Below are 23,055 nucleotides of genomic sequence, written 5' to 3'. Positions count from 1 at the left end.
TTGAGGGTCAAGATCAGGTTAGTTTGTTGGGTTTTGGCTAGTGCCTATGGAGAATAATTATGTCCTATATGTATATTTAGGATGAAAATAAAGAGAAATTGTCCAATGCTTAATAAATGCTATCATATGCGTGTGCATGTATTTTTTTTACATGTCTTGAATTTAAAATCATTTACAACCGTACTAAAAATTAATGGAAATACTGCTTGGTTATTGGTCATTGGCCATGTGATATAATGGCATTCTTCTCCGTTCAATTTTTGAGGTTAAATCCGGGGTTGAATTCCTTGCACTTACATTTAAAGGGAAAAAATAAGGAGTAGGTCTTGGCCAAGGAACTTGAGAACCATGTTCTTCATTCTTCCTTGCAGTTACAACACTGATAAAATCATAGCTTCAGCTATCACCATAGTAAAACAGACATGAATAGCCATTTGAATCATCACATGGTGGGTTGGATGAAGTTTCTTCCAAACTGATATAGTGGTAAACTCTATCCAATGAAAGAAAAGCCTCATATCTTATATCTCAATAATATGTTATGTTAGGTAAATCCTAAATGAATAAGAAATTGCAGAAATTACCCTTTTCTGTTTAAGGCCCATAAGAAGAACAAGCATGCTTGGTAAACTTCAAGCAGAAGAAAATGAATCTTTCAACCACTTGTCTGGAACTCAAAACAAGGGATGACTTGGAGAGAGAGAGAGAGAGGTCTTAAATCGTGGACCTAAATTAAGGAGATTATCAGAACTCCATATGTTTATATGAACCTGAAGATATATGACCACATATAAGACTGAAGCAAAAGGCGTAAGCATCTACTTAGAGATATGGGACAACCTGAATGATGCTAATTCTTACTCAATGACAGCGGTAAGCCAAATGCGTTGTCTTCTCCTCTTTACATCCATAAATACAAAAGTTACGAGGACAAATACATCAAAGCATTAATGCCACACCACAAATTCTCTTCCTTTCCATCTATTCCAAGGAGTATACACTCATCACATACAGGATTTACACAATACTATTATTCTTTTGAACCCAATAAGCCATTTGGGCCAACCTCAAACACTTCTTTGCAACCTAGAAGACACTGCACACAAGTAGTACTAGGCAGATAACTCAGTCCAACAACAGTAGAAGCAGATACAAAATACAAGGCAGAATTATTCGCGAGCAATTACAACTACTTGTTTTCCAATGTTGCGACCACTAAAGAGTCCAACCAAGGCAGCTGGACCACTCTCAAGGCCTTCAGCTATGTCTTCTACGTATGCTATCTTCCCCTCTTTGATGTAAGGCAGCACAGTGTCTAAGAACTTGGGATAGAGGTGATAGTAATCACGAACTGTAAATCCTGTCATATGGATGCGTTTGTATATGAGACACATCAAATTTTTTACGCCTTCTGGTTGATCAAGATTATACTGTGAGATCATCCCACATACAGCAATGCGACCATGGTCTCTCATGTTTAGGAGCACTGCATCTAGTGTTTCACCCCCAACATTCTCAAAGTAAATATCAATGCCCTCTGGGAAATACCTGAGGATGGATGCAAACCAATGTGTTTCAAAGATCAAAATACTGATGTATGTTTCAAAGAATGAAGATAATATCACCAAGGCTCTAATGGATGGGTATCAATTACAGATTGATATTTTTTATTAGACAGATACTAAATAATTTTTTAAATGTTGGTCACTATATTTCATATTCACAAACTAAAATCAGGTTTGTGGGCAGCAATGAAAAACCATGTCAAATGAGCAAAATTATCTGTACCAAACATGTTAAAAAATATGTCATCTAAATCACTAGATTCACTACATTGCCTACATCACAAAGAATTGATAGTGACTCCATCATGATGAATAGCTATTAAAAAGATTGAGGACCAACTACCACAATTGATGTTACAAAATAAAATGACACACTTGAAACTCTACCATCTTTCTTTGTTTTCACTTGCTTGATACTTCTATATTTAAGCCTTAGACCATACACAAGGATTAACCCAACCTTAAAGCTGCTACAGGCAAGGCCAAGAAGTTTCAATAAGCCAGTTGTTGATAACAAATCTGGTGTCATATCAAGTAATGGCCCTTCCAGTTTGTTAAAATAATGCTAAAAAAGAACAACCTAATCTGCCAAGGAAACTGTATTTGCTTCAAGCTTCAGATTACAATTTTAAACTCCCATTATGCAAATGACATACTGACCTTTTCAAAGCAGCATCCAAGTCATGCTCTTCCTTATAATTGAAAGCATCATCAAATCCAAACTTATTTTTCAATAGATCAACCTAAGTCATCACAGAAGAAAGATGAGTTTTTCATAATAAAAATAGTTTTTTTTTTTTTTTACTTCTTTTATGTGAATGGTACATTCATCCCACCAGCCCCACTCCACAATCACAGAAGGAGAAAAGGACTGTTTTTGGAAAGGGTTTGTGGGGAAGGAAGATTCCATACTGTCCAAATTACTCACTGTGAAATTCAGATAAAGAGCAGCTTGTAGATAAAGAAGGGCTAGTGAATACTAAAAAGTATATATCCAAATAGAATATACCTTTTCTTTACTTCCAGCACTTCCAACTACATAACAACCCAACAATTTTGCAAATTGTCCAACAAGCTGGCCAACAGCACCAGATGCTGCTGAAACGAAGACATATTCTCCTTTCTTAGGGGAACAAACTTCATGGAAACCAGCATAGGCGGTCATACCAGGCATACCTTTTTTAAAATGAAAAGGAAAAGTTAGAAGATTAGTGCACATTTACAGGGATAATTAATCAAGATGTCCACAAAATCAAAGGAGATCTTAAATTAATGAAACTGCTCTTTGGGACATGCATATCAAAAGGGTATGTATCATAATCACCTTTGTCTAAATCTCAAGTCAATCCAAACTTTATAGAATAAGCATACAACATACCAAGAAGTCCTGTATAGTAGGAAAGGGGTACATCACTGTGAGTGATCTTTCTGAGGCCTTCGGTTGCTGTGATTAGGCTATACTCTTCCCATCTAGCAGACCCCCAAACTAAGTCACCTGCCTTGAAGTCTGGATGCCCAGAATCCAAAACTTTAGCCACTCCATACCCATTTATCGGCTGCAAGTTTTCACAAAGAAAAGTTCAGAATTTGCAAGCTCAAACTTGTACACAACATAATTTTTAACAAGCATATATATATATATATATATCATTAACCTCTTTTAGTCATACAAGGAATTAGTTAATCTTTTAGTAGTTTCTAAAATGTTTAACACGGTTATTCTTCTTCAAACATTCTGCTTTCTTTCTTTTCTGTCATTTATCTCCACAAGTACCAAAAACATACTCTGCATTCATCACCAACTATATCTTATGATTTTATTTACCAGTAAAAGATTCTTTACTGTGATTCCAACTACACATTCGAATGCCATTAAATTTCTAAATTAAATTTCCAAATTGAACAATTTTCCATAAATCACGATGAACATTATGTATCTCTCAAGTTATCATTTCATTTGCGGGAAAAAAAAAAAGATTCTTAATTGAGATTCCGCTACACATATTCTATTGTATATTAATTTCTAAATTTAATTGCAAAATTGAACAATTACCTAAGTTTTCAACCATAAATCACCATGAACAATATAGAAATTCTTAAGTTGGAACTCAAGATTTCCAATTTCCAAATAGGAAAAGACAAAGAACTCAAAATTTCATCTTGCTATGCTATCATATTATGGGCAATCTCCAAATTTGAAAGAACCCCACTTCAAATAAGTCAAAAACAGTAAAAATTATCAGAACCCCATATCCCATATAATAATTTTCTGGAAAAACAAACAGAAAAACTCACAGAACCAGGGGTGTAATTGGAGAATCCTTTAGGAACAACTCGTTGCATCAGGATACGCATGACAGGGTCGCAGGACAAGTAGAGATTCTTCAAAAGAACACCATTGGAACCCTCTGGAACCTTCAATTTGATGGTACTTGTGGTCAGGTACATGTCTGATTCCTTGGGAAAACCAGTGAAGTAGTCCTTGAATATCACTTGCTTGTTGCTGACTTCCTCTCCAACAACACTCGCCATTGCCACTATCACAAACTGCAGTCAGTCTCTCTCTTCGTTTGTGTGTGTGTTTGTGACATTCGTGTGGAACATATGAATTTGTAACTAGGACTACGTGTAATTGCTTACGTGGCAAGATGTTACTGTATTTGTACCATTATTTATTGTGTGATTAAACGTACAGAATAGTTTTACATCATTTTCATAATAAATCATGCTAATAATATTAAGATTAGTTAATTATTATTGGTTCAAATTTGAACCTAACACTAAGATTATTTTTTGTCCCAAAATAATAATAAGTAACCTGCCACTTAAAATTTATTATAAAAATATTTTAAAAATATTATGAACACGTCATTTCCCTTATTAATTACGTCACTGATGATTGTTGGGTGTGAGAGTCAGCAGTGACGATTCACGTTGGGGGACTTTACTACGGAGAAAACTGAACTGAACTTTCCTAGTCTCCCCAAGTCAATGTTGTTTATGTAAGAATCTTTTTCAGATTAGAAGTACAAAGTAGCCAAATATGATCTGATAAAGTAAAATATACATTTGTATGTGGTGAAGAAGACGTTTCTTTTCCATTGACCATCAACAAACATTGAAGTGAAATTTTCTCATCAATTTGGTGATGTGGAAGTGAACAAAATACGACGCAAACAGCAATTCCCATCAACTCGTCACGTAAATAACAAGAAGGTATTGTTATAGTCACTTCAACCCCCATACTTTGATGGCTAAACCACTTCGAAATTACACTTCTAGGATTTTATTTGCTTTTTAATCTTAATATTGTAATTTTTTAAAGAAACAAAAATTAAGGCAGTTTGGTAATGTTGTTATTATTTGTATTTTAAAAAAATAAGTGTGGGTAAAAAGTATGTAAAAATACGTATAATATTATTTAAAAACTGAAAATATGTGTTTAAACATATATACCAAACGGAGCCCAAATAATTGTTTTATTGTTAATTATACCACATCTAAAATTGTAAATGAAATTTTAAGGTATTAAGTATTAAAAATATTGATTTGATACTTCTTAGATATGAAACTGATCAGAGACAGATCCACTATTTGAAAATTTTAAATAGTATATAGGATGACTCATATTTTAGAGTTTGGGTGTGAAATTGTTATAATTGGCCCTCTCAAATTTTTGAATTGGTCCAAACAGCCTAAAAGAAACTAATCACCTAAGCCTTTCTTTGGGCCCGTGGGCCCTCCATAGTCCAAATACAACACAACAAAAAAAATCCCCAATATCATAATTCAATAATTTATAACCAAAAAAATCTCATAGAAAAAAAAAATTTCTTTACAAGGGTTATAACAATTTATATGACTTTTTAAATTTATTTATAAATTATAGAGAAGTGAATTACAATATTTAAATTTTTTTCAGAAGACAAAATGCAAAATTCTTTTAGAAGTCAATATTGATGATGTAGCATTACCAACTCTTAATATTAATATTCAAATTTTTTCAAACTCTCGAACAAAGTTTTGAAAAACTTTGTTAGTGTAATTTTCAGTTGCATCCAAAAGTATGAGATTATTATATTGGTGAGTTAGTCAACGTGATAAAATCAACATATTAATTCTAATTACCCAAAATCTAGAGATCCGAGGTCCTCTTCTCTTTTTTTTTTTTTTTTTTTCTTCTTCTTCAAAAAAGGTTAGAATATCATGTTGTAACTTTCAACTTTTTGGTTCATATTATTTCCTTCTTGACTTAAATATTTAGGTAATAAAGTGCAATTTTTTTTCTACCATAATTTTTTTTTTTTTGGCACAATACCATAATTCTTTTTTAATAAACCATGTCACTTGAAATTTTTTTGGTTCATGCTTTGGTTCCCCCTAGGTTCAAATTCTGGTTTTGTCCCTGAAATTGATATATAATTAAATTAATTTACACTAACCTGATTAGAAATGAAACTGATATACAATTAAATTAGGTGCGTTGAAATATTGAAATTGCAAGTTAGGTCGGATAGCAAGTTTAGTTTTTCTAAAACCGTCAAAACCTGATCTAATCCACCTATATATATATATATGTATGTATGTATGTATGTATGTATGTATGTATGTATAATCTTTTTAAAATATTTTTCTCATATTAAATTTAATTATTTTTATATCTCTTTGATTTACAAATGTTAAAATGAAAAATAAATGGTTTTTTCAATTTTTCAAAATATTCGTAAATATATACCGTTACATGGAAGTTGTTCTTATAGCCTTTTTTTTTTTCCCCCTTTTTTTGTAGAAAAAAGTTAGATTTTACTTATAGTTTAATGCATATGTACTTTGACCTATGAGAGAATTGGTCAATTATTATGATATTTTCAATGGTTTATAGGACTTGGAGGAAATAAAAATTTTTAAATTTAACTGTAAGTTGCAAAATAGATTTAAAGTTTAGTATACAACACACTGTTTTAAAAACCGGACCGGCCGGTCTGACCGGTTCAACCGGAAAAATCGATGCAGTCCCGTCCAGTTAAATACCTCAAAACCGATCAACAACCAGTCAAAAACCGGGAAAAACCGGTTAAAAACGGGAAATTTTGAAAAAAATGGTTTGATTCTTGGTTCGGTTTTTAAAACCATGATACAACACATGCTAAAATTAACCCACCCAATTTCCGGAATTGAAACAACCAAATTTTCAATGACTGCTCCATTTTTGGATGTTGGTAGGACAGCGGTTTAGAAAATTGCCTTGTAATTATTGCAACCATGGCATAGCAAATTAGTTGAAAATGACAACAATAAGTCAATTTCAAGTGTCTTCTCCTCTTCACATCACTAAAACAAAAGCCACAAAATCTCTTCCCTTCCATCTATTCCAGGGAGATTAAACTCATCACAAACAAGAATTATAATCAATCATCAATATTTTTATGGGTTATGCTAACAAATACTCTTAGAGTATTGGTTAACAATCTATTTTAGGAAAATTTTGACACAACTTTTATGAAAAATGAAAAAAGCTGTCAAAACATTAATTGCTTTTTTTCTTTCCCAATAAAAATTTTCTTTAAATAAATTATTAACCAATGTTCTAAGGGCATTCGTTAGAATTTTCCTATTTTTATATATAAAAGAAAAAATCTCACGTGGAAAAGTATGAGGTTCTGCCAAGTGGCACCTTCCTTTGGAATAGTCTTTCTATCTTTCACATTAAACTTTATCAATAAGTGCATTTAGCCAAAACAAATAACAAAAAAACTCTATCATTAAGCGAGACCTTATCTGCCAAGTGGCACCTTCCTTTGGAATAGTCTATTTATCTTTCGCATTAAACTCTATCAATAAGTGCATTCAGCCAAAACAAAAAACAAAAAACTCTATCATTAAGTGAGACATTACTGATCCACTTCTGTTTTTCCTTCATGTCTTTTAGCATACCTGGTGCAATTACACAGTATCATAAAACCCATGACTCCTTTCACCTCTTGTTATTCTCTTACTTCTGTCTCCTCTTTCCCATACATTTGGTCATGTCATGCATGAGGTTTTGTCTCAACCTTTAGGAATGAGTGCAGAAGATGCAAAGCCCTCAAATCCACCACGGACATGCTCTCCATGCTTACAAAACTTATCTTTCACTCTCAAGCTTTGTTAATTTCTTCTCTCTTTGGATACTGTAAGTGCTTCACTCATGCCTATTTTTGCTTTAATTTTAATGTATTTAATCTAATGGTATGCCAAATTGTGAGAAGCATAGATGAAGTTCTAGAATTATATAAATATTATATTATTGTTGTTTAAGTGTGTGTCTTTGCTTCCTTGGCTTCATTTGCACAGTGATGTTTGTCTCTCCAATTCTTATTTTTTTTACACAGTTTTGTGGGATGCAGAAATTTAATAAGGCAATAGTGTCACGTGTCATATCGATGGCACATTACCAGAAGAGGTCGAACTGTAGAGGAAGGGCTTCAGAGAGGGGGTTAGTCTTGTCGTGTCTGAAGAGATGGTAGTTGTCATCACATTTATTGCACCTCATCAAACCCTCTAGTTGCATTTATGTGGAAAAGACCCCTGAACAGCGCTGTCTTGGTTGCCGCAACTCATAAAAGATTTGGGGGAATGTCTGATGGGACAAGCACTCAAGTAGTGGCCTACATGATCAACAAATAGAGGGCTAAGATCAACAGAAAGAGGCTATATAACGTAAAAAATCCTCCAAGAGAAGGGGATCATCTAAACATCTGTGGAGAAAACACTATAGCAGCAAGAACTGAAATTGTAAACAAGTCTAAAAGAAATATATTCAAGAACTACTCTCCTTGGACTTTGCTGAGGAAGGATTTCCTTGCATAAAGCTTGTTTTTCTCTACTTTCTTACTGTCTTTAATCCATTGTAATTGTTGTTCAATTCTTTGAAGCCTAGTTTTCAACTCACTCTCTACAAATTCATTGTGTTGGGTTCTTTGGACCTTAATCCCATCGTCACTTGGGCTTAGGATCCAAAATGCGCCCTTACAATTGGCGTTGTCTGTCAGAAAGCTTGACTTTAGTGAGATCAATGTTCAACTAAGGTAGGTTCAGGGCCTAACCAAGAGAAGTCTATTGGTTCCCAATGTCAAGATCATTTTCTCAATCTTGAACGAAGAAGGGACCGGGAGGTTAGTGTGCATACCACACACACCAGTAGAAGCCAATCTCGAGGTGGAAGTCACATCTCTCATGAGGAAAATACTAGGAGCTTGTAGCTGGAAATAGACCATTTGCGAAGGAGATTACGCTACGAACTACGTAGAGGAACTCCTTCAAGTTTTGACCATTCTTCTGGGAATGATAGTGATAATAGCTACCGACCTAGGTCGAGGACTCCTCCCAGTGAGTCTTTTTTGTGTGATGAGGAGTGCCACAGAGAGGGAAGATTCCGTTTCACAAAGGCCTAGGCAACGATGCTATGAGTAGGGCTCTGAATCAGATTTCTAAGTCACACTTTACTAGTAGAATTAAGGTAGGAAGACTTTCTCGATGGTTTACTCAACCAACATTCACCATGTATAATGACCGAACGGAGCTTGTGGAGTACGTTAGCCACTTCAATCAGAGAATGGTTGTTCACTCGAAGAATGAGACCTTGATGTGCAAGGTGTTCCCATCCAGTTTAAGGCCCGTGGTGATGAGATGGTTCGATGGTCTGAATGAAGGTTCTATTAACTCCTTTAAAAAGCTTACAAGGGCCTTTGTTTCTCGTTTTGTGACTTGTAATAGAATTCCTCAGCCTTTAGACTCTTTATTGTCTAAGACTATGCGAGAAAGGGAAACCCTGAAGACGTATTCTGATAGATATTGTGAGATATTTAATGAGATAGATGGGAACTTTGATGATGTGGTTGTACAGACTTTCAAAGTCGACCCACCTGCCGAGCATGATTTGAGAATGTCATTGACCAGGAAACCTGTTAGGAGTGTGCGTCAACTCATGGACTGTATTGATAAGTATAAGCGGGTCGAGGAGGATCAACGACAAGGGAAAGGGAAGGCTAAGGTGGTCCTTCAGGATAGAAGGGATTTCAGTTTGGACAGATACAACAATAACTGTCCTTAGAGAGATTTTGCCGGGCAATCAAGATCCACTGTTGCTCAAATGTTTAACACAGTGTTCTAAAAACATGTACATCAAATTCTAGAAAAAATTAAAAATGAGCCATACTTTAAATGGCCAAAAAAGATGGGAGGAGACCCCACGAAACGCAACCAAAGCCTTCATTGCCAGTACCACTAGGAGCGGGGACACACCATAGAAGATTGCAGGACTTTATGGAGCCACCTAGAGCTGCTGGTTCGAAGTGGAAAGTTAAAGCAATTCTTATACCAACCCAATGGACAGGGTAGTCAGGCAGGGTCAGGAGCTCAAAGAGATGCTTCTACAAGACCACCTTTGGGTACAATTAGTGTCATTCTTGCTGCCCCAGGAAGGACGAGCTCTCAACCATCTAGGGTGATGTCTATAGCTCAGCCGTCCATAAAGGGCTCACCCCTCGATTCGAAGAGGGGTAAATTGGAGGCCTAATCAGCTTTGAGCTTTTCCGATGAGGATAAAGTTGGAACCCTGTAGAAGCATGATGATGCCCTGAAAGTTACTCTCAGGATTGGAGGGTATGACGTGAAGAGGGCGTTGGTAGATCAAGGTAATGGTGCTGAGATCATGTATCTCGATCTATATAAAGGGCTGAAGTTGAGGCTCGTGGACTTGGCCTGCTATGACTCCCCTCTAATAGGGTTCAATGGGAAGATTGCCTTTCCGAAGGGCCAAATCAGGCTACCTGTTCAGACAGGGTTAGAAGTTGTGGAAGTGAACTTTATCGTGGTAGACGCTTACTCCCCCTATACTGCTATTGTGGCGAGAACTTGGCTCCACACCATGGCAGCTGTATCTTCCACTCTACACTTGAAGGTTAAGTATCCATCGGGGGATCGAGTTGAGTAGCTGGTTGGAAGTCAATTTATGGCCAGGTCGTGCTTAGTGGCTACAATAAGGCATCAGGCCGGAGGTGAGTCCTCGGTTGTTGCTGAGCAGGGTTTATAGCAATCAAAGCTGCCAGTGTGGTCCGTGGATTTGGTGGTAGGAGAGACAAGATGTGAGGAGCTAGAAAAAGTTGCTATTTGCAATGATAGTTCAATGGCCTCCTTAGGAGAAAGAGGAGCTGGTAGTATTTCTTAGGAGAAACGTCAATGTGTTTGTGTGGAGTGCTTATGAAGCTCCTAAGATGGATCCAAATTTCATTTGCCATCACTTAAAAATTAATCCATCTGCCACCCCAAAAAAGCAACCACCTCGGCACTTATCTAAGGAGCATTCTGATGCAGTCAAGGAGGAAGCGACCAAGCTCAAGCGGGCATGGGCTATTAAAGAGGTGTTTTACTCTGAGTAGTCGGCCAATACAGTAGTGGTGAAGAAGAAAAGCGGGAAGTGACGAGTATTTGTAGACATCATGGATTTAAATAAGGCCTACCCAAAGGACCCCTTCCCCATGCCTCGGATAGACCAGTTAGTGGATGCAATTGTGGGCCATCCTCGAATAAATTTTTTAAATGCCTTTCAAGGGTACCATCAAATACCATTGGCTTTGGATGATTAAGAGAAGACAACTTTTGTTATGCCTACTGGAAATTATTACTACAAGGTGATGCCCTTTGGACTAGATAATGTAGGGTCTACTGATCAAAGGATAATGACCAAGATGTTAGAGCCACAATTAGGCAAAAATATTAAGGTTTATATAGATGATATGGTGGTGAAAAGTAAGGTAATATCCGAGCATGTGGGTGACCTCGGGAATATTTTTGAAATACTAAGAAGGCACAAATTGCGCCTCAATGCTTCCAAGTGTTCTTTTGGAGTTAGATCGGGTAAATTTCTAGGCTACATGGTCACTCAACATGGAATTAAAGTCAACCCTAGTCAGATTAAGGAAATTAACAATTTACAACCTCCTCGGAATCCTAAAGAGGTCCACAAGTTGACAGGAATGATTGCTGCTCTAAACCGATTCATCTCTCGATCGGCAGACTAGTGTAGGCCTTTCTTCCAGTTGTTGCATAAGTGGAAGGGATTTGAATGGACCAAGAAGTGTGCCCTAGCTTTCCAATAGTAGAAGGAATACCTCGAGGAGGAGGAAGTTCTGTTTGCTTACATTGCTGTAGCCTCCCACATAGTCAAATTGGTACCGATAAGAGTTGACAATGGAGTGCAGAGACTAGTTTATTATGTGAGTAAGTCATTACATGAAGCAGAGGTTTATTACCTACCACTGGAGAAGGCCATTTTGGTAGTGGTGCATGCTACACGTAAACTCGTTCATTAATTCTAAGCTCACACAGTTGTAGTTTTAATCTAACTTCCTCTTCAATCCCTACTTCGGAGAGCTTATTACACATGAAGGATTGCCAAATAGGGTACGATCCTAGGGGCTTTTGATATCAAGTATATGCCTCATACCTCCATTAAGGGTCAGGTCCTCGCAAATTTAGTGGCTGAGTTAACTGAATCTCCACTGGAAAATGAGGGAGAAAAGCAGAATATGGATGGAAAATCAATTGGGATGGTGTCTTTACAAGAACCTCTAACCTGGAGGGTATACGTTGATGGTGCAACTAATCAAAGGGGATCTGGAGTGGGGCTAGTTTTGGTATCTCCTGAAAAGATCACTATTGAGAAATCCTTGAGGTTGGGCTTCTCGACCACAAATAATGAGGCTGAGTATGAGGTTTTACTGGTTAGGATGGATATGGTTCAGAAAATAGGAGGAAGAGCGGTAGATGTATTTTCATATTCAAGGTTGGTTCTTGGCTAGGTAAATGGAGAGTTGGAAGCCAGGAATTTGAGGATGCAAGAATATTTGAGTCAAGTTAAGCACCTGTAATCAGGGTTCAAGTCTTTCGCCTTACAGTAAATCCTTAGAAGCGAAAACACGCACATAGATTCCCTTGCCACTCTCGCAACCTCCTCGACGTAAAGCTTACCTTTGGTTATCCTGGTCAAGGATTTGTGTAAGCCTACTGAGATGAAGAAGGAAAAGGCCCAGATTGATCAGGTTAGGGCAAGGCCTAGTTGGATGGATCCTATTGTGCTGTTCCTTAAGGATAACATCTTGCCTGAGGAGAAAGGGGAGGCCGATAAAGTGTGGAGAAATGCTCCTCAATTTTGGTTGTCTGAGGATTAGAAGTTGTACAAATGCTCTTTCTCTAGACCATATTTGCTATGCATCAATCCTGAAGCAATAGAACCACTCCTAGAAGAGCTACATGAGGGTATTTGTGGAAGTCATACGGGAGGCAGATCATTGTCTCACAGGGCCCTCACTTAGAGATACTGTGGCTAAATATGCAAAAGGGAGCACAGGAATACATGAAGAAATGTGACCAATGCCAGAGATTTGCTCCAAACATTCATCTACCAGGGGGTGTGCTTAACCTTCTGTCCAGTCCCTAGCCTTTTGCTTAATGGAGCTTGGATATTGTAGTGTAATTCCCTAAAGCAGTAGGAAATAGGGGATGGCTTTTGGTTAGCATTGACTACTTCACCAAGTGGGTTGAAGTGGAGCCACTAGCAAATATTAGGAACATGGATGCCAAGAGGTTTGTGTGGAAGAATATTGTCACTCGATTTGGGATTCCTCATACCCTCATCTCAAACAATGGGCTCCAATTTGATAACAAAGCTTTCAGAATGTACTATTGTGAATTGGGTATCAAGAATAGGTACTCAACTCCGGCTTATCCACAAGGGAATGGACAGGCCGAGGTTGTCAATAAAGTCATAGTGAATGGACTCAAGAAGAGGTTGGATGATGCAAAAGGTAAATGGGTGGAAGAGCTGTCACATGTTCTTTGAACATATCAGACTACCCCTCGTAGGTCCATAAGGGAAACCCCCTTTTCAATGATTTATGGGGTCGAGGCTGTGATTCCTCTGAAGACTAGATTCCCAACGCTGAGGACAAGCTTATTCGCTCTAGATAGCAATGACAAACTACTAGAAAAGAGCTTGGATTTAATTGAAGAGCGAAGAGAAAATACCATGGTTCAATTAACATATTATCAACAGAAACTCAAACAGGGGTATGACTCAAGTGTGAAGTCAAGACCATTAGCCCTTGGGGACTTTGTATTAAGGAAGGTTGTGGGAACTACAAAAAACCCAGCATGGGGAAAGTTATGGCCCAATTAGGAAGACCATACTATATCACCTTGATATCTGGGATAGGTGCGTACTTCCTAGAAGATCTAGACAAAAATGTAGTACCACGCCCTTAGAATGTAAATAACTTGCGAATGTATTATTATTAATGAAATACAATTTTTCCATGTCTTTTTGAAACATTATGTGTCATTCTTGATTACTTGTTTGAATATTAAACAGGACCTTGGTCATGCCTAGCTCCTTGGATCACATACTTTGGGTAAATTAACGCCTCAAGAAATTCTCTAAGGGTTTAACAGAACCTTGGTCATGCCTGGTTTCTCGAACCACGTACTTTGGGTAAATTAACGCCTCAACAAAATCTCTAAGGGTTAAACAGAACCTTGGTCATGCTTGATTCCTCGGACCACATACCTTGGGTAAATTAATGCATTAACAAATTCTTTAAAGGTTAAACAGAATTTTGGTCATGTCTGGTTCCTCGGACCACATACCTTGGGTAAATTAACGCCTCAACAAATTCTCTAAAGGTTAAACAGTACCTTGGTCATGCCTGATCCCTCGGACCACATATTTTGGTTAAATTAACGCCTCAACAAATTTTCTAAGGGTTAACAGAACCTTGGTCATGTCTGGTTCCTCGGACCACATACCTTGGGTAAATTAACGTCTCAACAAATTTTCTAAGGGTTAGGCAAAACCTCGGCCATGCCTGGTCCCTCGGACCACATGCCTTGAGTAAAAAAACGCCTCACAATTTCACCAAGGATGAGACCTCGGCATATGCACCATTATGAGAAAACAAGGACTAACCTTGGGTTGTGATTAAAAGATTCTAGAGGTACATTCATGAGGTACTCTTAAAATGAGAGACCCCAAACATCCCTTTTTCAACTAAGTGTTTCGTTTGCTTCTAAGGACTTAAACATTCCTATTGATTAAACAATTTTTAGTACCAACACATAGTTATTTTTCTTACTATTTACATGGGCTTGATTTACTTGAATTAACAACAATTCATCACTGTTAGCTTTTCGTTAAAGTATTGGTTTCCATCCTTAAAAGCATCATCAATCTAACCTCTTAGCAATAGATAAAACAATTACTACATCCAATCAGAGATAAAGGTTGTAGGGAAAATGAAAGTTCATTTGTCATAAAGCAAAAGTTAATGTCTTTTCATTACTCAAAAGGAAATATACATTATAAACCATGGCAAACTGCCACAACAAAAAGAAAAGTACATAGAAAGAAAAACAGAAATCCTAAACTAAGTCTGGGCTGGAGGAGGAGGATCTTGTTTGCTGGTTGGCTGGGAGATAGGAGGATCAACAGCCTTGCCCGAGGTGGCCTTCTTCTCCTGGGCTACGACTTGATACTTGACCGGCTCGGGCTCATCGGTCTTGGGAGTAGCATCCTTGCCTTGGACAGCCTTTGGGCCCTTAGTCTTTGGTAGAATTTTAGTTTCCTTAACTTTGCTTTTGTCCTCTGGCCAAGTCCTACCCTAGGCAGTCTCCCCGCCCTTGGCCACCTTCACCCCTTAGCCTAGGTCACCAGCCTTGCCAAGCCCTTTGGAGGTCTCAGAGGGGGGGGGGGGAAGAGGGGTCTGGGTGTTGGGAGGCTGCGCTAGTGCTGTCGTAACAGGGGCAGTATCCGTCTCAAGGCCCAAGGCTGCTTTAGGAGCTTCTCAGAGGTCTTATGGGTAGTACACATTTTCAGCCCTTCTCCATTCCGAGGTAGCAAGAACTCCAACCAAGTTTAGTGCCTCGATCCACACCTCAAGGTAGTAGTCCCTGCAGACACCGGCCAACTCTTCAATTAGGCGGGCCTCGGTCTCTTGCATTCCAAGATCATAGAACTTCTGCTCCAAAGCATCTGCAGCTGCCTGAGTTGCCTCCTTAGCCTTCTCCAACTCTACCTTCAAATCCACCACCTGCTGATTGGCCATGGCCAACTCTATCTCAGCGAGTGAAGCTTTTTCTGTTACTCCTCGGCCAGCGTCTTAGCATTCTTGAGGTCAGTCTCAGCACTCTTCCTGTTCTTGTTCGCAGTAGCCAGCTTCAAAGCAAGCTCTTTGTTCTTGGTCTCGGCAGTGGCCAAGGACTTACTAGTCTCTGCAAGAAGATTGTTCGCGAGCCTGGCCTCGGACCGGGCATCTTTCACCCACTCTTTGGCCATGAAAACCTCCTGGATTGCTTACGCAAAAATGACAAAGGATTACTTTATCAGATAAGAAAAGGATACCCTATCATGAAGTTAGTAAGGCGTTTCGAAAAACTTACAAAGGCCAAGTCCCTCTTCAGGGATAGAAACAGGTCCTGTTGCCTCACGTTTTTCAGAGCAACCATATCCTTCGTCAACAAAAGGGGTTGCTCCAGAGCATCAGTGAGGTAATAGGCGCTTCCCTTCTAGAACTCCCTAATGGTGGTGTTCCATGGTATCGCTGCCCCGTCCAGCTCCAGGCGAGGGTTCCATGCCGGATTTAGAGGGTGCACCTCAACCACGTGCTCAGCCTCCTTACTTTAGACCGAAGAGGCCCTTCCTTTTCCCTTGGCCATCTTAGGCATCTTTGGAGGAACCCCCTCAATGTAGGGGACCAACTCCCCTTCCTCGACCACCTCCTTGTCCTTCTTCCTCTTCTTCAAATTGGTAGGCGCAAAGAGATTAATTGAAGGAGGAGGAGGAGGAGGAGGAAGCTTAGAGCCCGAGGCATATTTAGTTGTTAACCCCTCGGACCTTCCCGCGAAGAGTGAGCAGATGCCTGACCCCTTCTTCCTCTCTAATGGAATTTCTTCTTCTTCTTCTTTCGAACTACTAGCTATGCGCACGACGAAGAATTCGGAGGAACGAACGCTTGAAGATCTGTTAAGCTCATCTTCCAAGTCTAAGACCTGAATCACAGGCTCTCCTTGCTCCTCCCTCTCCTCCTCAAGTCAAAACTAGTCTATCTGCTTCTCAAGTGATAGGTGCGAGGAAGCTATTTCTTCTCTCGGAACTGCTGCTTCATGGGGAGAACGATGGGAAGGTAGCTCGACCTACACGGTACCTTCTCGGGCTAGGAATCCAAGCGTCGAGACGTCAATTCGAGCTAGCTGAGGATCACCCACTCTAATCGCGTTGCTCACGTCCTGAAACTTGTCAGACAAGGGCTTGAAGTCAAGGATAAGGTAGATAGCTCTTAGTTGTTTGTCCTCGCTCACGAACACCTCCGATCTCAGCACCCTGTTGAGATTTGGAACGTTGACAAAGTTGAGATTGGGATCCACGTATATTTTATATGCCAAAAAAAAACTGAGAAATAAAACCACAGTAAGAGAGGCAAGACATCAGTCAGAAGGAAACCAATTACTAATGAAATGAAGAAAGAACCAGACTACAAAACTGATTCTCGTATTAAAGGACCTAAACCTAAGGTACCCCAACTGGTGCTCCCTCCTGTGTTGGGCAATGAAGATCGTCATGCCATTCACCCAAGACGATCAAAAAGTCATCTTTCATGCTCTTGTTTGATTTGGGGAGACACAAGATAAGCCTAACTTCGGAAGACCTAGACTTAAGATAGTAGCCAAAGTTTGCAAGCAGATGACACTCGTACATTTAGACAACGTCGTGCCAGGTGAGGCCCAATCCCATTTGCTCGTTAAGAGCGTCTATGTTACCTAAGACTCTCAACAGGTTGGGCACGCATTAGTAGGGCATATTATATGGGCGATCAAATAGTTTCTGGTCACTCTACCCATAGAAAGCCTCATTCCCCCTTCTATGAAGGCGATTATGGGAATAACAACCTCCCCCTCGATTCTGAGGGTGTGCCACCCACCTTGAGAGCTAAACCGCAAAGAGACACCCCAGGGGATATGATATAGGGCCCTAAACCCCTCCATACTTGTGGGGGTATCTACCAAGTGAGCAAACCTACCCATCTAAACAGGCTAAGGTGAAGGGAAAGAACTTTTTCAAAGAAAGAAACAGAAAACAAAAGGCCAAGGAGAAAGGAACTTAAGAGTAAGGTTGGGATGAACAGGGAACTTATGAAAATAATGACTAGAGTCACCTTAGGAGCTTCTTGAAAGTTTGAAGATTTGGAAAATGGGAGAAATGAGTCCCCTAAGTGCCTTATATAGGAAGTAGAATTGGACGGGAGTTACTTCGCCCAAATTTCGAGGAAAAATACCAATCGTAGGATCTCTATCTCACTGTAGGACGTGGGGGACATGGCGTCACATGGAGCATTTAATGAGACGTTTCGAACACCGAAGAATAAGGAATGGATACAAGACATGTGAGGCGATGTTCTCACGTGGGAAAATCAAAGAAGCGTGTGGAGTCAACCACTCACTATTAAAACCCCACTTTTCTCCTCAGACAAGAGGGAATAAGTAGAGTTTTGAGGGGCTATTGTGGGATGCAAAAATTTAATAAGGCAACAGTGCCACATGTCATATCTGATGCTAAGGAGACCGAGGCAATTCCGAGAAGACCATATCCTCGAACAGCAAGGCTAGGGGGGTGAGCCTTGGCCACGTCGATGGCATATTACCAGAGGAGGTCGCACTATAGAGGAAGGGCTTTAGAGAGGGGGTTAGCCCTGTCGTGTTTGAAGGAATGGTAGCTGTCACCACATTTATTTCACCTCACCAAACCCTCTTATCGCATTTATGTGGAGAAGACCCCTAAACAGTGCTATCTTGGTTATCGCAACTCATAGAAGATTTGGGGGAACGTCTAATGAGACAAGCACTTGAGTAGTGGCCTACATGATCAACAAATGGAGGGCCAAGATCAACGGAAAGAAGCTATATAATGTACGAAATCCTCTAGGAGAAGGGGATCATCTGAAAATTTGTGGAGAAAACACTGTAGCAACAATAACTGAAATTGTTACTAAGTCTAAAAGAAATATATTCAAGAACTACTCTCCTTAGACTTTGCCGTGGAAGATTTCCTTGCATAAAGCTTGTTTTCTTTACTTTCTTACCATCTTTAATCCATTGTAAGTGTTTTTCAATTCTTTGAAGCCTAGTTTACAGCCCACTCTCTACAAATTCATTGTGTTGGGCTCTTTAGGCCTTAATCCCATCGTCACTTAGGCTTAGGAAGTTTGAGGAATAAGAATTGAAGCTTTTTCCTTTTTCTATTGTGTATTCTTTAGGGTATTGATCAACCAAATTGGACATATAATTGTAAACAATTAAAATTTATTAGGTTTTAAAACCATATTTTCTTTCACATTCCCCTATATTTCTCATATAGAATAATGAGAAACCTGTGAAATTTATATAAGAAGATATTAATTTCAAGCATTCATTTGCCCAAATATTTACATAGAAAGTAGCACCTCAGCCTTCTACCTCAATGATCTGTTAGATTCTACCAACATATGTTCTTGAACCAAAATGAATGGCAGTATGTATCAAAAGCATATGGTTTGGAAACATATAAATAATATACATATTTGAGACACATACCCTATTTTGAAGAGTTCTTATCTTTAGTGTGGCACTTGAGGAAGTCCTAAAATTATGAACCTAGCAAATATCTTTTAAATTTTAATTAGTTTTTATCTCTAATGTGGCACTTGAGAAAGTCCTAAAACAAATGACAACAAGTCATTCATTGCAGCATTAAGTCGTCAAGGGAGAGCAATTTGAATTTGGAGAAAGCAAAACTAACAATGATTGTCTAGGCTATTAATTTTGAAATTGAGATATGTTTAAGATATATCATCTTAGAGGGAGATTTAGCATATGTTATTGACAAGTTTCGACCTAAGGAGGAAGATAATACATGGCTGGGAGCAATGGTAGAGGCAACAATATTAAGAATAAGTATTATGCATATTCAAAAAAAATATAATTTTTTTAAAAATATTTTAAAGTAAATTTATATAGTACCCGTGCATCACACGAGACATCAGCTAGTTACCTACAATGTTTTTATTCTTTTCAACCCAATAAACCATTTGGATTGGGCCAACCCTCAAAACACTTGCTTTGCAAGCAACACTAGGAAGACACTGCACATAAGTAGAGACTAAAGTAGAGGCTGAATTATTCTTGAGCTACTGCAACTACTTGTTTCCCTATGTTGCGACCCTTAAAGAGTCCAACCAAGGCAGCTGGACCACTTTCAAGGCCTTCAGCAATGTCTTCCACATACACTATCTTCCCCTCTTTGATATAAGGCAGCACAGTGTCTAAGAACTTAGGATAGAGGTGATGGTAATCATAAAATGAAAATCCTTTAACATGGATGCGCTTGAACATGATGTGCATCATATTTTTTATGCCTTCAGGCTGATCAAGATTATACTGTGAGATCATTCCACATACAGCTACACGACCATGGGTTCTCATGTTTAGGAGCACTGCATCAAGTGTTTTACCCCCAACATTATCAAAGTAGATATCAATTCCCTCTGGGAAATACCTGATGATGGACACAAACCAAAATCAAGGAAATATTGCGCAAGGCTCGGATATGAAAATTTTGATGTCCATATTAATAATTTTTTTTTTTGGGTGCAGCTGGGGGAGCACTTTTTTAGATTAAGTAAAAAAATTCATGCTGTCATACACAATTAAATCTGTGAGCTACAATTTCCTTTACTTTATCAAATAAATTTCTTAATGTTGGTCACAATATATCATATCTCAGACGCATTTATATTCATATTCTGCAAATGACATACTACACTGGCCTTTTCAAAGCTGCATCCAAGTCATGCTCTTCATTATAATTGAAAGCGTCATCAAAACCAAACTTATTCTTCAATGGATCGACCTAATCCACAACAGAAGAAACATAAGCTTTTCATACTTAAAAAAGAAAAAAAAAATTTCATGTGAATGTTAAGTCCATCCCACCAGGTGCCATTCACAATCAATGAAGCAGCATTCAAATAAAGTAGTGGTGAACTAAAAAGTACATATATCCTGATAGAATATACCTTTTCTTTACTTCCAGCACTTCCAACAACATAACAACCAAACAATTTTACAAATTGTCCAACAAGCTGACCAACTGCACCAGATGCTGCTGAAACAAAGACATATTCTCCTTTCTTAGGAGAACAAACTTCATGGAAACCAGCATAAGCAGTCATACCAGGCATACCTATTTTGTAAACAAAAGAAAAAAGTCAGAAGATTCAAACTCATTTATAGAGAAATTTGACATGATACGCCCCATACACAATTGCAAGAATCCTTAAATTAATTATGAAACTAATCTTGAAGACACGCATATATCAAAAGGGAATTAGCATAATATAATGATCTTCTGTTCAATGCAAATCTAATCAAAACTTATAGAATGAGTAAAGAACTTACCAAGAAGGCCTGTATATTACGAAAGGGATACATCGCTATGCTTGATCTTTTGGAGGCTTTCAGTTTCCGTGATTACGCTGTACTCTTCCCATTTAGTATTAGCTCCCCAAACTAAGTCACTTACCTTGAAGTCTGGGTGCCCAGAATCCAAAACTTTAGCCACTGCATAACCGATTAGTGGCTGCAAGTTTTTACCAACAGAATTTCACAATTGCAAGGTCAATATAGTCTACAACATCAATTTAAACAAGAAAGCACTCATGCATATATATAAAATTCTATCTCATGAATCTCTTTTATCTTACAAAAAATTAGTTAATCTATTACTAATCTCTAAAATGTTTAACAAGGATATTCCTCTTCAAGAATTTTGCTTTCTTTCTTTTCTGTGTCATTTAAGGATACTCTGCATTTCTCTTTCTCCTTCCTAAACATTTTTTTCCTAGTAAAAGATTCTATCGTCTTTTTGAATTTCTAAAATCCAATTGTCAAATTGAACGATTTTTTTAACTTTTCAAACATAAATCACCATGAACAACATAAAACTCTTAAGTTGGAACTCAAGATTTCCAATTTCAATTATGAAGGAAAAAGAACTCAAAATATCATCTTGCTATGCTATTATATTATGGGCACTATCCAAATTTGAAACAACACCACTTCAAATTAGTCAAAAACAGTAATAATTATCAGAACCTCGTACCCATATAGTAATTTTCTGGGGAACCAAACACAAAAGCTCACAGAGCCAGGTGTGTAATTGGAGAGTCCATTAGGAACAACTCGCTGCATTAGGATACGCATATAAGGGTCACAGGGCAAGTAGAGATTCTTCAAAAGAACAGCATTGGAGCCCTCGGGAACCTTCAATTTCATGGTACTTGTGGTCGTGTACATGTCTGATTCCTTGAAAATCCAGTGAAATAGTCCTTGAATACAACTTGCTTGTTGCTGACTTCCTCTCCAACGACACTCGCCATTGCCACTATTACAAACAACAGTCTCTCTCTCTCTCTCTCTCTCTCTCTCTCCGTTTGTGTGTGTTACATTTGTGTAGAACATGTGAGGTTGTATTTGTACTTTGCAGTACACTACACACCAATGGCACCTTCCTAGTACTACGTGTAATTGCTTGCACGGCAAGATGTTATTGTGCATACCATTATATATGCAAAAATTCTAAGACTACATTATAAAGCACAACTCTTGTCACGACTTTTTAGGTGACAAATTAAATGTAATAGAGAAAAGTAAAAAACTCATGTGAAAGTGATATGCAATTAATCACAGTCTATCACATAAAATAGTTGTTACTATATTTGTTACTTTTAATATGGTATTATAATTACTCTTATATATTAGTCACTAATGATAGTTGGATGTGAGAGTCAGGAGTAACGATTCATAGTATCAATTTGATTTCACATTTATTAATGGTATTAATTTATTTTCTCAACATTTACAATCAGGCTTGTGCCACAAGCTATTCAAACCATCTAATCTGCTCTGCACCACCCTGCTCGAGCATGAAACTAATTTCCAAACGAATGGACCGCGTTGAACTATGAAAATGGCGGGTTAAGTTGGGTGGTGGGTTGACTTTATGGTTTAAAATTTAATTTTTTGGTTAACTTTATGGTTTACAAATGTTAATATGAAAAAAAAAAAGATATTTTCAACATGTTCGTAAGCATATATAGTGGGTAGTGACATGGATGTTGCACTTACAACTCCCCCCCCCCCCCCCCCCCCCCTTTTTTAGAAAAATGTATTGATAGTTCAAAACATGTGTACTTTGACCTATGAGAAAATTGGTCAATTACTATGATTTCTTCAATGGTTTATAGGATTTGGAGAAAATACATCTTAAATTTATCTGTAAATTGTAAAATAAGTTTAAAATTTAGAATATAACACGTACTAAAATTAACTCGCATGATCGACCCAATTCCCTAAATTGAAACAGCCA

At 38.1% G+C, this 23,055-nt stretch overlaps 3 protein-coding genes and 1 pseudogene across 3 annotated transcripts; 2 read left to right on the top strand and 2 right to left on the bottom strand.

Annotated features, from left to right (window-relative positions):
- Nucleotides 1-831: 831 nt before the first annotated feature.
- LOC142631856 (2-alkenal reductase (NADP(+)-dependent)-like) lies at nucleotides 832-4,166 on the bottom strand. The gene is made up of 5 exons (XM_075806179.1): nucleotides 3,861-4,166; nucleotides 2,944-3,121; nucleotides 2,575-2,741; nucleotides 2,226-2,308; nucleotides 832-1,548 (listed from the first exon to the last, which is right to left on the bottom strand). The coding sequence occupies exons 1-5, from the start codon at nucleotides 4,095-4,097 to the stop codon at nucleotides 1,170-1,172; spliced, it is 1,044 nt and encodes a 347-aa protein (XP_075662294.1). The 5' UTR covers nucleotides 4,098-4,166; the 3' UTR covers nucleotides 832-1,169.
- A 4,939-nt stretch (nucleotides 4,167-9,105) lies between these two features.
- Nucleotides 9,106-10,984, top strand: LOC142631421 (uncharacterized). Its single transcript, XM_075805587.1, has 4 exons — nucleotides 9,106-9,597; nucleotides 9,940-10,050; nucleotides 10,168-10,506; nucleotides 10,745-10,984. Exons 1-4 carry the CDS (start codon nucleotides 9,106-9,108, stop codon nucleotides 10,982-10,984), a joined length of 1,182 nt encoding a protein of 393 aa, XP_075661702.1.
- A 2,192-nt stretch (nucleotides 10,985-13,176) lies between these two features.
- Nucleotides 13,177-13,782, top strand: LOC142631420 (uncharacterized). Its single transcript, XM_075805586.1, has 2 exons — nucleotides 13,177-13,356; nucleotides 13,456-13,782. The coding sequence occupies exons 1-2, from the start codon at nucleotides 13,177-13,179 to the stop codon at nucleotides 13,780-13,782; spliced, it is 507 nt and encodes a 168-aa protein (XP_075661701.1).
- A 6,023-nt stretch (nucleotides 13,783-19,805) lies between these two features.
- LOC142631914 (2-alkenal reductase (NADP(+)-dependent)-like) lies at nucleotides 19,806-22,066 on the bottom strand (annotated as a pseudogene).
- Between the last annotated feature and the right edge of the window lie 989 nt (nucleotides 22,067-23,055).

The sequence above is a fragment of the Castanea sativa genome, chromosome 4 (genome assembly GCF_040712315.1).
Source record: "Castanea sativa cultivar Marrone di Chiusa Pesio chromosome 4, ASM4071231v1".
Lineage (NCBI taxonomy): Eukaryota > Viridiplantae > Streptophyta > Magnoliopsida > Fagales > Fagaceae > Castanea > Castanea sativa.
The sequence above is the reverse complement of the archived record's forward strand: the minus strand, read 5'-3'. Positions and strand labels throughout refer to the sequence as shown.